This window comes from Aethalodelphis obliquidens, unplaced genomic scaffold (assembly GCF_003676395.1).
Source record: "Aethalodelphis obliquidens isolate GAN/ISIS:26980383/991018 unplaced genomic scaffold, ASM367639v1 scaffold56, whole genome shotgun sequence".
Taxonomy (NCBI): Eukaryota; Metazoa; Chordata; class Mammalia; order Artiodactyla; family Delphinidae; genus Aethalodelphis; species Aethalodelphis obliquidens.
Window position 1 is genome coordinate 939,542 of NW_020838000.1, and position 15,139 is coordinate 954,680.

The following is a 15,139-nucleotide window of genomic DNA, read 5'->3' on the forward strand; positions in this document are numbered from 1 at the left end:
TGTGCCACAACTACTAAGCCTGCGCTCTAGAGCCCGCGAGCCACGACTCCTGAGCCCGTGCGCCACAGCTACTGAAGCCCGCGCACCTAGAGCCCGTGCTCTGGAACAAGAGAAGCCACTGCAATGAGAAGCCCGTGCACCGCAACGAAGAGTAGCCCCCTCTTGCTGCAACTAAAAACGAAAGCCCACGCGCAGCAATGAAGATCCAACTCAGCCAAAAGAAATAAATTAAAAAAAAAAAAAGTAATTGGGAAGGATTTAAATTTCAGGTGAATTAAAATAAACAATAATTTAGTGAATTACCATTGAAATGAGGATTTCTATGATTTTATGGACTGTACGTTATTTTAACAGCATTAACTTTATGGCATTGGTTTTCACACTGTGGTTGCATGTCCCTCATAAAAGTACCTTAAAGCCATTATCTACTCAAGGGGAAAGCTAAGTTGATAACATTCTATTCCTCCCCCACCACACAAGCATTCCTGCTTCAGTTCTAGAGCGCCTCCACTTTGGTGTTTTGTATATACTAGGTTTCCTCCTAAGGGTTTATTTGAAAAAAAAAAGTGTTCTGTAGCCTTAAAAAAAGTCATAAATACTAGACAGTATATGATAACCTTATACAATTATTATAAGAATAAATGAGTGTGCTGATGGAAAGAAGAAACTCAAGGGGAATACTGTTTGTGATAGAGACAGCTAGTTACATCCCAGGCCTCCCACCTCCCATCCCACAATTCCCAGAGTTGTGGGTGGTGCCTGTCCAGCTAAGGACTACATTTCCCAGTCTCCCTCCCTTTTCATCTAGGTGGGGCTTCATTTTCACTAATGATACAGTAGAGAAAACGCTGTTTGTCATTTCTGGGCCCATGTGGTTAAGAAGCAGGTATGCGGTCTTTCTGCCCAATCACTAACTAAATGCAAAAGTCTCTGTGGCCATATAGCAGTAGTTAGCAAACCACACGCTAAATCCAGAAGGCTGCTTGTTTTTGTAAATAGTTTCATTGGACATACCCATACACATTCATTTTAAGTACAGTTGACCCTTGAACAACACGGGTTTGAACTGCATGGGTCCACTTATATGAGGATTTTTTTTCAACAGTAAATGCTACAGTGCTACATGGCCCACTGTGAGTTGCAACCTCAGATTCAGAACCACAGATACAGTGGAACCTCAGATACAGAGGAAGTTATACACAGAATTTGAATGCTTGGAGGGTTGGTGCCCACGTTGTTCAAGGGCAAACTGTATTGCCTATGGAACAACTGCAAAGGCAGAGTTAAATAGTTGAACCAGAGCCCCTATGGCCACAAACCCTTAAACATTTAATATTTGGTCCTTTATAGAAAATGTTTGTTGACTTCTATGGGAGGAAAGGAGCCTGGGGCCCTGCATCATTATCTGGAGGAAAGCTGCTCACTGACAAATGATACCTCTTGTATGAACAAGAAAGAAATTTCTCATGTTACGTCACTGAAAATTTCAGTTACGGCAGCTAGCAACACACTATCAGTTAAACACTATTCTTGGAAGCTGGTCCAAAAACCTACATATTTATTAAAAACTTCTCACATATATCTGGCAAGTGAATGGTAACTGAAGTGGGTGGTTATTGCTCAGGGTCTTGCTCAGAGACATTGGAAGAAAATTTCAAATTTAAAAAGCGAACTGAAGATAAAGCATCAAGATTATTCAAAGAAGCTACTTAGACAAACAACTTTTAAAAATATATAGTGTCAAGAAAAACATTTGTTGAGGTTTGGAAAAGAAAGAAGGCATTGGTAAAGTACACTTTCAAGGTCATGGAGAAGTAGATGATGGATTAAAGATGTTAGGATTCTTCTTTTAAGAGGAATAAAGGACGCTGATCACAGGATCTACCTGCGAAACAAGGTCACAAATTAATACGTACACTTACTGCATGGGATGCATAATTTTGCTGTCTTTCCTTTCTCCTCCATTCCATTCTACTTTGTCGTTATTGGATATGTGTTTTACTTTGGTCAGTGGAGTCCACAACCCACTATGTTGCAAACTGCAGTTTTGAAAAAAACTTCTTTACAGAGGCATCATATTCTCTGAGCTGGGACTTATGCAAGAGATTTTCAATCATTTATCTAATTCCAAAAAAAATCCATATAGGAGAAACCCAGCAGAGTTTATGTGTTTGGTTTTGAACGTGGTTTTCTGCTTCCCTCTGGGGTCATTCATCCACATTGACTTAGGAAGGCCTGACCATCTGCGAGGAGGAAGCTGTAGAGTAGTTTCATCTGGGGGCAAAGGGGTGGTTGGAATATAGGGGGTTTCTCCACCGTCTGGCTGGATCTATTGAGGCCGGCCCCGAGGCGCCGAGGAACCTGGGTTCCTGCGATGCACCAGCCAGCACCCCCTACCCCTGCGCGAAACCCCCGCCCCTCCACCCCACCCCGCGGTCCAGACCACCAGACACACATGGGCAAAGCCCCTCGGTCCAGACGACCAAGACCCACACCCCAGCCTGGTCGAAGCCCCCAGGCCCTGACAACCAGGCCCCTGTCGGCCCAAGCCCCCAACGGCCCCAAACAGCCCCCAGCTCCTCCCAGACGAACCCCACCGGTCCCGGATACTAGTCCCCGCCCCCTGGAGACCAGCCGTCCCCCTCACCTCCCGCCGAGTCCCCAGCCCAGGATATCAGACCCCACCCCCCTGGAAAACCCCCCGTCCCCTGGAGACCACCCCCCACACACGAGCCCTGCCCCCCCAACACGAGCCCCCCGCTCCGGAGACTAGTCCCAGCCCCTTCCCACTCGGCCGGGCCCCGCCCCTGGAGACCAGCCCCCTCCCTCTCGGCCGGGCCCCCGCCCCTGGAGACCAGCCCCCTCCCTCTCGGCCGAGCCCCGCCCCTGGAGACCAGCCCCCTCCCTCTCGGCCGGGCCCCCGCCCCTGGAGACCAGCCCCCTCCCCCCGGCCGGCCGCAGAGCGCGGCGAGCTGAGGCGCCTGCTCAGAGCGCACGCGGTGCGGGCGGGGGGAGGGGGGGTCACGGCCGCGCGCTCGAGTATGGCGGCGGCGGCGCTGGGCAGTTCCTGTGGGTCCGCGTCCCCGGCGGTGGCCGAGCTCTGTCAGAACACCCCGGAGACCTTCCTGGAGGCCTCCAAGCTGCTGCTCACCTACGCGGACAACATCCTCAGGTGCGGGGCCGCGGGAGGGACGCGTGCCAGCGGGCGGGGCGCGGCGCACGCGCGGCCGGGTTTGGGGGCGCCCGGCCGGACCCGGGGGCGCGGAGGCCGGGAGGGCCCCGGGCCTGGCTCCCGCTCAGGGGGGCGGCGGGGCGGGAGCTGGGGCCGCCAGCCAGGGGCCTGGAGACCCGCCCGGCCCAGCCCCGCCGGAGCGGAGGGAGTCTCTGCACCTGTGACCGGACACCTGCTGTCGCGGAGCCCAGGGCGAGCCGGGTCCCGGGACGCGCGGGGCGGAGGAGGGGAAGGCGCGCCCCGGGCTCTGGCCTCGGTCCGGCGCTTGAACAGTCTTACGTGTCAGGACAGGAGCGGCGACAGCGTTTCATCCCCACTGCGTGCGTTTTACCCACCAGCAGCCTTCAGTTGCCATTGGGCTTCTCAGAAGTTTGCCACGGACAAGATGTTTTCTTCCCAGCGTTTTGTGAATATCCTAATACTAGAGCCTAACACTACCGTGGTGTTTGTGAGGATAACCTTGGCTAAGAGTAGTTTGTTTCCTTTTCCTCTGAGCACACTTCTAGACCTCTAAGGAACCTTACAGATTTGGGGAATTGGGAAGTAAGTTTTATTAGTCATTTTGAAGCATTACGTCCCTCCACTCTTAGATCAAACGATGTGGTGTCCTGAGGGACGGGATGTGTGGGGGAGGGAAAAGGAGCCCCACGTGCCTCCGCCTTAGTGCTGTTAGCTCGGTTATCAGGGCGCCGTGATCATATAGGCTCTGCCCCCCGCCCCCCAGCCCCTGGTGCGCTTGCTTTTCTAAGGGGTGGATGTATTGGCCTGAAGTCTAAAAGGAGATCCTTCGCAGTGTCAAGGTTATAGATTTCACGTGACCCAGTTTTGGAGACCTTAGTTACAAGTGCAGTGTCTTAACCCATGGCAGTTTTAATATGGCTCATATAGGCAACATTAATGATTTGAAAAGTGAATTGAAAGAAGAACATATTGAGCCCTTGTTGTGTGACAGATGCAGAGAGGGATGCAGCATGTGCACTGTGCACAGCTGCACAGTTAAGACCTATATGGGGGCCACCTTCCTCCTCTGTGACACCCTCTCAGCTCACCTTCTCAGCCCTGGGAGATCTGACAGCTCTTCAGAGCGCAAGGATGCCAGAGGATTCTGCACAGTGAACTCCGAGGCAGAGTTCTCCAGAGGCCGTCAGCTAGCACCTCCCATCTGGAAAGCCACCAAACTATTTAAACCCCATTCTTCAGAAAAGGGAGTTGCCCTTGTAATGAGGATTCACTTCTGCTTTCAATCCAGGGAAACCACAAATGCTGAGATCAAGGTGTTTTGAGGAAGGAAGTCTTTTCCATCATTATCGTCATTATGAGTGTTTACCAAACTCATAGAAGAAACGTGGCATGCTGTCAGTGTATGTTATAGTCTCTACGATGGCTTATGTTTCTTATCTTAAAAAGGTTTTTTATCCAGAAAGGGAATTAGGAGTCTGGAACTCATATAAGTGGAGATGGTATGAAAAACTACCCTTTTTAGTTTGTCTTAAGTAATAGTATTAGTTCCTGCCCTCATTCTTTTTTTTTTTTTTTTTTTTTTTTTTTGCGGTTCGCGGGCCTCTTACTGTTGTGGCCTCTCCCGCTGCGGAGCACAGGCTCCGGACGCGCAGGCTCAGCGGCCATGGCTCACGGGCCCAGCCACTCTGTGGCATGTGGGATCCTCCCAGACCGGGGCACGAACCCGTGTCCCCTGCATTGGCAGGCAGACTCTCAACCACTGCGCCACCAGGGAAGCCCCCTGCCCTCATTCTTACAGTTCAAACTCGTTTGGTCTTCAGAGGGGGGGAAAAAACCTCACCTTTTCTTCTGCTTCCAAGTCCAGTGATTTGCTTGCCTCTTAACAGAAAAGCCCCAGGCCTCTTCTTGATCCCTTAGCTACACTGCATTACAGACAGGCTAATCTAACTTATTTGAGAATAGAGGAAACCATCGTTTCTTTTGCTGTTTTAGGAACACCTTTAGCATGAGCGATAAGGGGTGTTGTCTTGATATCCTTTGCTCCTAACTCAGGATCTGACATAGTATTTTATAGGGTGAGTGCTGAACTGAGAATTTCATTTGCAGTTTTTTAATTGTTGGTGTTAACAGTGATATTTGTCACTATACACTGGTGAAAATAATACTTTGGGTTAAGTTTGAAATTTCTGCTTCAGATGATGTTTATCCTATTCCCCAACTAAGGCTCGTAAAGCTAATGAAATTATACAATGAAGTATATACTAATTTGCATGCACAGTGTACCATGGGTTTGAACCGTTTTTTCAGTTCACTGACTTATAAATAAAAATCAGCTTTCCTCAGTATCTGCCTTTCAAAAATCTGCAGTAGTTTTACTGGCATTCCATGTGGGTTCCTTAGGAAACTTGCTTCATTCATTCTTTAAAAAACAATATTTGACTAAATTCGGGGGGACGAGGGGAAGATGGCGGAAGAGTAAGAGGCGGAGATCACCTTCCTCCCCACAGATACACCAGAAATACATATACACGTGGAACAACACCTACAGAACACCTACTGAACGCTGGCAGAAGACCTCAGACCTCCCAAAAGGCAAGAAAGTCCCCACGAACTTGGGTAGGGCAAAAGAAAAAACAGAGACAAAAGAATAGGGACGGGACCTGCACCAGTGGGAGGGAGCTGTGAAGGAGGAAAGGTTTCCACACACTAGGAAGCCCCTTCGTGGGTGGAGACTGCGGGTGGCGGAGGGGGAATGCTTCGGAGCTGTGGAGGAGAGCACAGCAACAGGGGTGCGGAGGACGAAGCGGAGAGATTCCCGCACAGAGGATTGGTGCCGACCAGCACTCACCAGCCCGAGAGGCTTGTCTGCTCACCCACCGGGGCAGGCAGGGCTGGGAGCCAAGGCTCAGTCTTCGGTCGGAGCGCCGGGAGAGGACTCGGGATGGCGGTGTGAACACAGCCTGCAGGGGGCTAGTGCGCCACAGCTAGCCGGGAAGGAGTCTGGGGAAAAGTCTGGACCTGCCGAAGAGGCAAGAGATTTTTTTTTCCCTCTTTGTTTCCTGGTGCGCGAGGAGAGGGGATTAAGAGCGCCGCTTAAAGGAGCTCCAGAGATGGGCGTGAGCCGTGGCTAAAACCGCGGACCCCAGAGACGGGCATGAGAGGGTAAGGCTGCTGCTGCTGCCACCAAGAAGCCTGTGTGCAAGCACAGGTCACTATCCACACGCCCTTCCGGGGAGCCTGTGCAGCCCGCCACTGCCAGGGTCCCGGGATCCAGGGACAACTTCCTCAGGAGAACGCACGGCGCGCCTCAGGCTGGTGCAACGTCACGCTGGCCTCTGCCGCCGCAGGCCCGCCCCTCACGCCATGCCCCTCCCCCCGCCTCCGGCCTGAGTGAGCCAGAGCCCCCGAATCAGCGGCTCCTTTAACCCCGTCCTGTCTGCTGAGCGAAGAACAGACGCCCTCAGGCGACCTACATGCAGAGGCGGGTCCAAATCCAAAGCTGAACCCCGGGAGCTGTGCGAACAAAGAAGAGAAAGGGAAATTCCTCCCAGCAGTCTCAGAAGCAGCGGATTAAAGCTCCACAATCAACTTGATGTACCCTGCATCTGTGGAATAGATGTATACACAACGAATCATCCCAAATTAAGGAGGTGGACTTTAAGAGCAAGGTTTATGATTTTTCCCCTTTTTCCTCTTTTTGTGAGTGTGTATGTGTATGCTTCTGTGCGAGATTTTGTCTGTATAGCTTTGCTTCCACCATTTGTCCTAGGGTTCTATCTGTCTGGTTTTGTTTTTCTTAAAAAAATTTTTTTTTCTTAATAATTACTTTTTATTTTATTAACTTCATTTTATTTTATCTTTTATTTTATTTTATCTTCTTTCTTTCTTTCCTTCCTTCCTGCCCTCCTTCCTTCCTTCCTTCCTCCTCCATCCCTTCCTTCCTTCCTCTCTCCCTCCCTCCCTCCCCCTTCCTCCCTCTCCCCCTCCCTCCCTTCTCTCTTCCTTCCTTCCTTCCCTCCTTCTTTTCTTTCTTTCTTTCTTTCATCTTCCTTCCTTCCTTCCTTCCTTCCTTCCGTCCTTCCTTCCCTCCCTCCCTCCCTCCCTCCTTTCTTTCATCTTCCTTCCTTCCGACCTTCCTTCCTTTCTTTCTTTCTTTTCTTCTTTCTTTCTTTCTAATTTTTTCCCTTTTGTTCTGAGCCGTGTGGATGAAAGGCTCTTGGTGCTGCAGCCAGGAGTCAGTGCTGTGCCTCTGAGGTAGGAGAGCCAACTTTAGGACACTGGTCCACAAGAGACCTGCCAACTCCACATAATATCAAACGGCGAAAATCTCCCAGAGATCTCCATCTCAACACCAGCACCCAGCTTCACTCAACGACCAGCAAGCTACAGTGCTGGACACCCTATGCCAAACAACTAGCAAGATAGGAACACAACCCCACCCATTAGCAGAGAGGCTGCCCAAAATCATAATAAGTCTACAGACACCCCAAAACACACCACCAGACGTGGACCTGCCCACCGGAAAGACAAGATCCAGCCTCATCCACCAGAACACAGGCACTAGTGCCCTCCACCAGGAAGCCTACACAACCCACTGAACCAACCTTAGCCTCTGGGGACAGACACCAAAAACAACAGAAACTACGAACCTGCAGCCTGCAAAAAGCAGACCCCAAACACAGTAAGATAAGCAAAATGAGAAGACAGAAAAACACACAGCAGATGAAGGAGCAAGATAAAAACCCACCAGACCTAACAAATGAAGAGGAAATAGGCAGTCTACCTGAAAAAGAATTCAGAATAATGATAGTAAAGATGATCCAAAATCTTGGAGATAGAATAGACAAAATGCAAGAAACATTTAACAAGGACCTAGAAGAACTAAAGATGAAACAAGCAATGATGAACAACACAATAAATGAAATGAAAAATACTCTAGATGGGATCAATAGCAGAATAACTGAGGCAAAAGATCGGAAAGTGACCTGGAAGATAAAATAGTGGAAATAACTACTGCAGAGCAGAATAAAGAAAAAAGAATGAAAAGAACTGAGGACAGTCTCAGAGACCTCTGGGACAACATTAAATGAACTAACATTTGAATTATAGGGGTCCCAGAAGAAGAAGAGAAAAAGAAAGGGACTGAGAAAATATTTGAAGAGATTATAGTTGAAAACTTCCCTAATATGGGAAAGGAAATAGTTAATCAAGTCCAGGAAGCACAGAGAGTCCCATACAGGATAAATCCAAGGAGAAATACGCCAAGACACATATTAATCAAACTGTCAAAAATTAAATACAAAGAAAACATATTAAAAGCAGCAAGGGAAAAACAACAAATAACACACAAGGGAATCCCCATAAGGTTAATAGCTGAGCTTTCAGCAGAAACTCTGCAAGCCAGAAGGGACTGGCAGGACATATTTAAAGTGATGAAGGAGAAAAACCTGCAACCAAGATTACTCTACCCAGCAAGGATCTCATTCAGATTTAATGGAGAAATTAAAACCTTTACAGACAAGCAAAGGCTGAGAGAGTTCAGCACCACCAAACCAGCTTTACAACAAGTGCTAAAGGAACTTCTCTAGGCAAGAAACACAAGAGAAGGAAAAGACCTACAATAACGAACCCAAAACAATTAAAATGGGAATAGGAACATACATATTGATAATTACCTTAAATGTAAACGGACTAAATGCTCCCACCAAAAGATACAGATTGGCTGAATGGATACAAAAACAAGACCCATATATTTGCTGTCTACAAGAGACCCACTTCAGATCTAGAGACACATACAGACTGAAAGTAAGGGGATGGAAAAAGATATTCCATGCAAATGGAAACCAAAAGAAAGCTGGAGTAGCAATTCTCATATCAGACAAAATAGACTTTAAAATAAAGACTATTAGAAGAGACAAAGAAGGACAATACATAATCATCAAGGGATCGATCCAAGAAGAAGATATAAGAATTGTAAATATTTATGCACCCAACATAGGAGCACCTCAATACATAAGGCAAATACTAACAGCCATAAAAGGGGAAATCGATAGTAACACATTCATAGTAGGGGACTTTAACACCCCACTTTCACTAATGGACAGATCATCCAAAATGAAAATAAATAAGGAAACACAAGCTTTAAATGATACACTAAACAAGATTTACTTAATTGATATTTATAGGACATTCCATCCAAAAACAACAGAATACACATTTTTCTCAAGTGCTCATGGAACATTCTCCAGGATAGATCATATCTTGGGTCACAAATCAAGCCTTGGTAAATTTAAGAAAATTGAAATTGTATCAAGTATGTGTTCTGACCACAATGCTATGAGACTAGATATCAATTACAGGAAAAGGTCTGTAAAAAATACAAACACATGGAGGCTAAACAATACACTACTTAATAACGAAGTGATCACTGAAGAAATCAAAGAGGAAATAAAAAAATACCTAGAAACAAATGACAATGGAGACACGACGACCCAAAACCTATGGGATGCAGCAAAAGCAGTTCTAAGAGGGAAGTTTATAGCAATACAAGCCTACCTCAAGAAACAGGAAACATCTCGAATAAACAACCTAACCTTGCACCTAAAGCAATTAGAGAAAGAAGAACAAAAAAACCCCAAAGTTAGCAGAAGGAAAGAAATCATAAAAATCAGATCAGAAATAATAGAAAAAGAAATGAAGGAAACGATAGCAAAGATCAGTAAAACTAAAAGCTGGTTCTTTGAGAAGATAAACAAAATTGATAAACCATTAGCCAGACTCATCAAGAAAAAAAGGGAGAAGACTCAAATCAATAGAATTAGAAATGAAAAAGGAAAAGTAACAACTGACACTGCAGAAATGCAAAAGATCATGAGAGATTACTACAAGCAACTTTATGCCAATAAAATGGACAACCTGGAAGAAATGGACAAATTCTTAGAAAGGCACAACCTGCCAAGACTGAATCAGGAAGAAATAGAAAATATGAACAGACCAGTCAGAAGCACTGAAATTGAAACTGTGATTAAAAATCTTCCAACAAACAAAAGCCCAGGACCAGATGGCTTCACAGGCAAATTCTATCAAACATTTAGAGAAGAGCTAACACCTATCCTTCTCAAACTCTTCCAAAATATAGCAGAGGGAGGAACACTCCCAAACTCATTCTATGAGGCCACCATCACCCTGATACCAAAACCAGACAAGGATGTCACAAAGAAAGAAAGCTACAGGCTAATATCAATGATGAACATAGATGCAAAAATCCTCAACAAAATACTAGCAAACAGAATCCAACAGCACATTAAAAGGATCATACACCATGATCAAGTGGGGTTTATTCCAGGAATGCAAGGATTCTTCAATATACGCAAATCAATCAACGTGATTCACCATATTAACAAATTGAAGGAGAAAACCACATGATCATCTCAATAGATGCAGAGAAAGGTTTCCACAAAATTCAACACCCATTTATGATAAAAACCCTGCAGAAAGTAGGCATAGAGGGAACTTTCCTCAACATAATAAAGGCCATATATGACAAACCCACAGCCAACGTCATCCTCAATGGTACAGAACTGAAAGCATTTCCACTAAGATCAGGAAGAAGACAAGGTTGCCCACTCTCACCACTCTTATTCAAAATAGTTTTGGAAGTTTTTGCCACAGCAATCAGAGAAGAAAAGGAATCCAAATCGGAAAAGAAGAAGTAAAGCTGTCACTGTTTGCAGATGACATGATACTATACATAGAGAATCCTAAAGATGCTACCAGAAAACTACTAGAGCTAATCAATGAATTTGGTAAAGTAGCAGGATACAAAATTAATGCACAGAAATCTCTGGCATTCCTATACGCTAATGATGAAAAATCTGAAAGTGAAATCAAGAAAACACTCCCATTTACCATTGCAACAAAAAGAATAAAATATCTAGGAATAAACCTACTTAAGGAGACAAAAGACCTGTATGCAGAAAATTATAAGACCCTGATGAAAGAAATGAAAGATGATACAAATAGATGGAGAGATATGCCATGTTCTTGGATTGAAAGAATCAACATTGTCAAAATGACTCTACTACCCAAAGCAATCTACAGATTCAATGCAATCCCTATCAGACTACCACTGGCATTTTTCACAGAGCTAGGACAAAAAATTTCACCATCTGTATGGAAACACAAAAGACCCCGAATAGCCAAAGCAATCTTGAGAACGAAAAATGGAGCTGGAGGAATCAGGCTCCCTGACTTCAGACTATACTACAAAGCTACAGTAATCAAGACAGTATGGTACTGGCACAAAAACAGAAAGATTGATCAATGGAAAAGGATACAAAGCCCAGAGATAAACCCAGGCACGTATGGTCAGCTTATCTTTGATAAAGGAGGCAGGAATGTACAGTGGAGAAAGGACAGCCTCTTCAATAAGTGGTGCTGGGAAAACTGGACAGGTATGAGATTAGATCACTCCCTAACACCATACACAAAAATAAGCTCAAAATGGATTAAAGACCTAAATGTAAGGCCAGGAACTATCAAACTCTTAGAGGAAAACATAGGTAGAACACTCTGACATAAATCACAGCAAGATCTTTTTTGACCCACCTCCTAGAGAAATGGAAATAAAAACAAAAATAAATGGGACCTAATGAAACGTCAAAGCTTTGCACAGCAAAGGAAACCATAAACAAGACCAAAAGACAACCCTCAGAATGGGAGAAAATATTTGCAAATGAAGCAACTGACAAAGAATTAATCTCCAAAATTTATAAGTAGCTCATGCAGCTCAATAACAAAAAAACAAACAACCCAATCCAGAAATGGGCAGAAGACCTAAATAGACATTTCTCCAAAGAAGATATACAGACTGCCAACAAACACATGAAAGAATGCTCAACATCACTAATCATTAGAGAAATGCAAATCAAAACTACAATGAGATATCATCTGACACCAGTCACAGTGGCCATCATCAAAAAATCTAGAAACAATAAATGCTGGAGAGGGTGTGGAGAAAAGGGAACACTCTTAGACTGCTGGTGGGAATGTGAATTGGTACAGCCACTATGGAGAACAGTATGGAGGTTCCTTAAAAAATTACAAATAGAACTACCATATGACCCAGCAATCCCACTACTGGGAATATACCCTGAGAAAACCATAATTCAAAAAGAGTCATGTACCAAAATGTTCATTGCAGCTCTACTTACAATAGCCCAGAGATGGAAACAACCTAAGTGTCCATCATCGGATGAATGGATAAAGAAGATGTGGCACATATATACAATGGAATATTACTCAGCCATAAAAAGAGACGAAATTGAGCTATTTGTAATGAGGTGGATAGACCTAGAGTCTGTCATACAGAGTGAAGTAAGTCAGAATGAGAAAGACAAATACCATATGCTAACACATATATATGGAATTTAAGGGGAAAAAAATGTCATGAAGAATCTAGGGGTAAGACAGGAATAAAGACAAAGACCTCCTAGAGAATGGACTTGAGGATATGGGGAGGGGGAAGGGTAAGCTGTGAGAAAGCGAGAGAGTGGCATGGACATATGTACAGTACCAAACGTAAGGTAGATAGCTAGTGGGAAGCAGCCGCATAGCACAGGGAGATCAGCTTGGTGCTTTGTGACCACCTAGAGGGGTGGGATAGGGAGGGTGGGAGGGAGACGCAAGAGGGAAGAGATATGGGAACATATATATATGTATAACTGATTCACTTTGTCATAAAGCAGAAACTGTCACACCATTGTAAAGCAATTATACTCCAATAAAGATGTAAGAAAAAACAATATTTGATTTCCCACTAGTTTCCTTTGCAAACTGCACACAGTTACTGGTTATGAACTGTATTGGGTGTGATTGGGAAGGGCCAAGAATGGAAAGTGGTTTCTTCCTTCAAAGAAAATAAATACGTCTGGGAGAAAGACACAGGTGTGGAAAATAGCCACAGCATAAAATCTAGAGAACAATTAATTCCAAGACAATGTTTAAGCACTTACGTGTTTATGTGAGGAGATAGCTGGATGACCTAGTGTGGAACAGTTCTGAGAACAAAGGTTTGGTAAGAGAACATGTATTTGACATGATAGGCAACAGAAAGTAATTGTAGTTTCTAGACTCAAAAAAGAAGCATAACGAGAAATTCACGTGGAATAATGATGTGAGAAGACACAAGGCATGGATTTCACTTCTGAAGCTACTGCAGAGCATAAGCATAACTGTGGATGTAACAGAAGAATTGTAGTCAGGGACTGGCAGTCCTTGATGAGTGAGTGCCAGGGGTAGAGCTGGTAACGGGAGGAGACAAAATACTGTACCTGAAATAACTTGAGATTTCTCATCTGGGTTATTACTGACACCTGGAGAAACTGAGCGAGGATGGCTGAGTTTGTTGGCAGCTTGTATGGTGGAGAGTGTTTGTAATCGAACCAGTGGGTTTAAGTCCCAGTCAACCATTTCCTAAGAATGTATGTAAACTGGGCTTCAGTTTCCTCATTTTTAAAAGGAACAAACAATACCTACATTATAAGATTGTTGCAAAAGATAGAAAGAAATAGAGAATATGGCACATGTGTTGTTTGTTAGTCTCATTCAGTTTTTCATGTTAAGCTAGTTTACGTGCACATGTTTCCCTTGTCAGCTGCAGAGAATGGTGGAGTTAGAGCCAGGGATGCTTCCCAGATGTTCTAAAGGCAGAGAGATGTTTCTGAAAATTTTACATGTAAGTCGCACTAGCAGATTTTCAGAAGGACTAGAAATAGTTTTTCAGATGGCCTACAAACCAACTTTTGTCATCAGTAATAAAAATGCAAGATTATAGGATGCACTCACGTACTAAATTTCCATTTGTGAGAACTCTTCCTGGGATTATGCGTTCTAAAGAGGAAGAGAGCTAGAGAATGCTCAGATATATTTAATTCCTAGCATTTCTGAAAGAGAAACATTTAAGCTTTCCTTTTCTGAGAAAAGGAATGCTGTGACTCAGTGGGAGGCTTATTATTAACATGTTGTAAAATCTTAGAAATATGGTAGATTATGACTTTCGAGGTGCAAAGCGGGTGTTTTTCCTACTATTCAGTTGTAAATACACAGGCTAATTTTCTGTAAATGAAACAGTTTGTCTATCTGTGGATAAGACAGCTAGGAAGGCACCAAAGTGTGTTCAAAGTGATGGTTGCGTGAGGTTTAGGAAGTTTTGCTGCCCTTTCAAACCTCATTCATTCAACATCATCATCCAACAACCAGAAAAAGAAATCTCAAGCTAAGGTGCAAGATAATTGCTAACAAGCAAGATAAATAATAAAGTCGTAGAAATAGTTAATTGTCACCAGAGATAGGGAAAAAAAATCGAAGAGTTATAGCAAAATTATTGAGAAAAGTCTGCACAGAAAATTAAATTAGTGGAAGAAGAAGATCAAAACTAAAGGTCCGTAGGGGTACTTCAGATGCCGCAGGATACTGAGCGTAGTAATGGGCTCGAGGAGAGTGGCCACTCCAGGCTGATGCTGTGAAGCGAGAGGTTCAGGAATGTTTGTATGGCACTTCTCCAAGGGCAGGAAATGGGAGCTGATGGATCCGAGGTCTGATGGCCCTGGGGCCAACTTCTGTAAGCCTTTGAGGGCTTCAGGGGCTGACTTTCACATCAGTCTGTGCTCAAGACTATAGTTGGTCTGCTCAACACATTCATTCATTCATTCATTCATTCATTTATGGCTACGTTGGGTCTTTGTTGCTGCGCGCGGGCTTGCTCAAAGCTGCGGCGGGCGGGGGCTACTTTTCATTGTGGTGTGCGGGCTTCTCATTGCAGCGGCTTCTCTTGTTGCGGAGCACGGGCTCTAGGCACGCGGGCTTCAGTAGTTGTGGCACATGGACTCAGTAGTTGTGGCTCGTGGGCTCTGGAGCGCAGGCTCAGTAGTTGTGGCGCACGGGCTT

General features: G+C 44.8%; 1 protein-coding gene across 3 annotated transcripts in view; it reads left to right on the forward strand.

The window, feature by feature from the left end:
- The first annotated feature begins 3,022 nt into the window (after positions 1–3,022).
- The window catches only part of NGLY1 (N-glycanase 1), a 63,041-nt gene continuing 50,924 nt past the window's right edge, over positions 3,023–15,139 (forward strand). Inside the window, exon 1 of one of the 3 annotated variants that reach the window (XM_027086490.1) lies at positions 3,023–3,172. In XM_027086490.1, the coding sequence (XP_026942291.1) occupies positions 3,042–3,172 (131 nt within the window). In that variant the 5' untranslated portion in view covers positions 3,023–3,041. The remainder of the gene's footprint in view (positions 3,173–15,139) is intronic. The other 2 variants (XM_027086488.1, XM_027086489.1) reach the window with 2 other exon arrangements.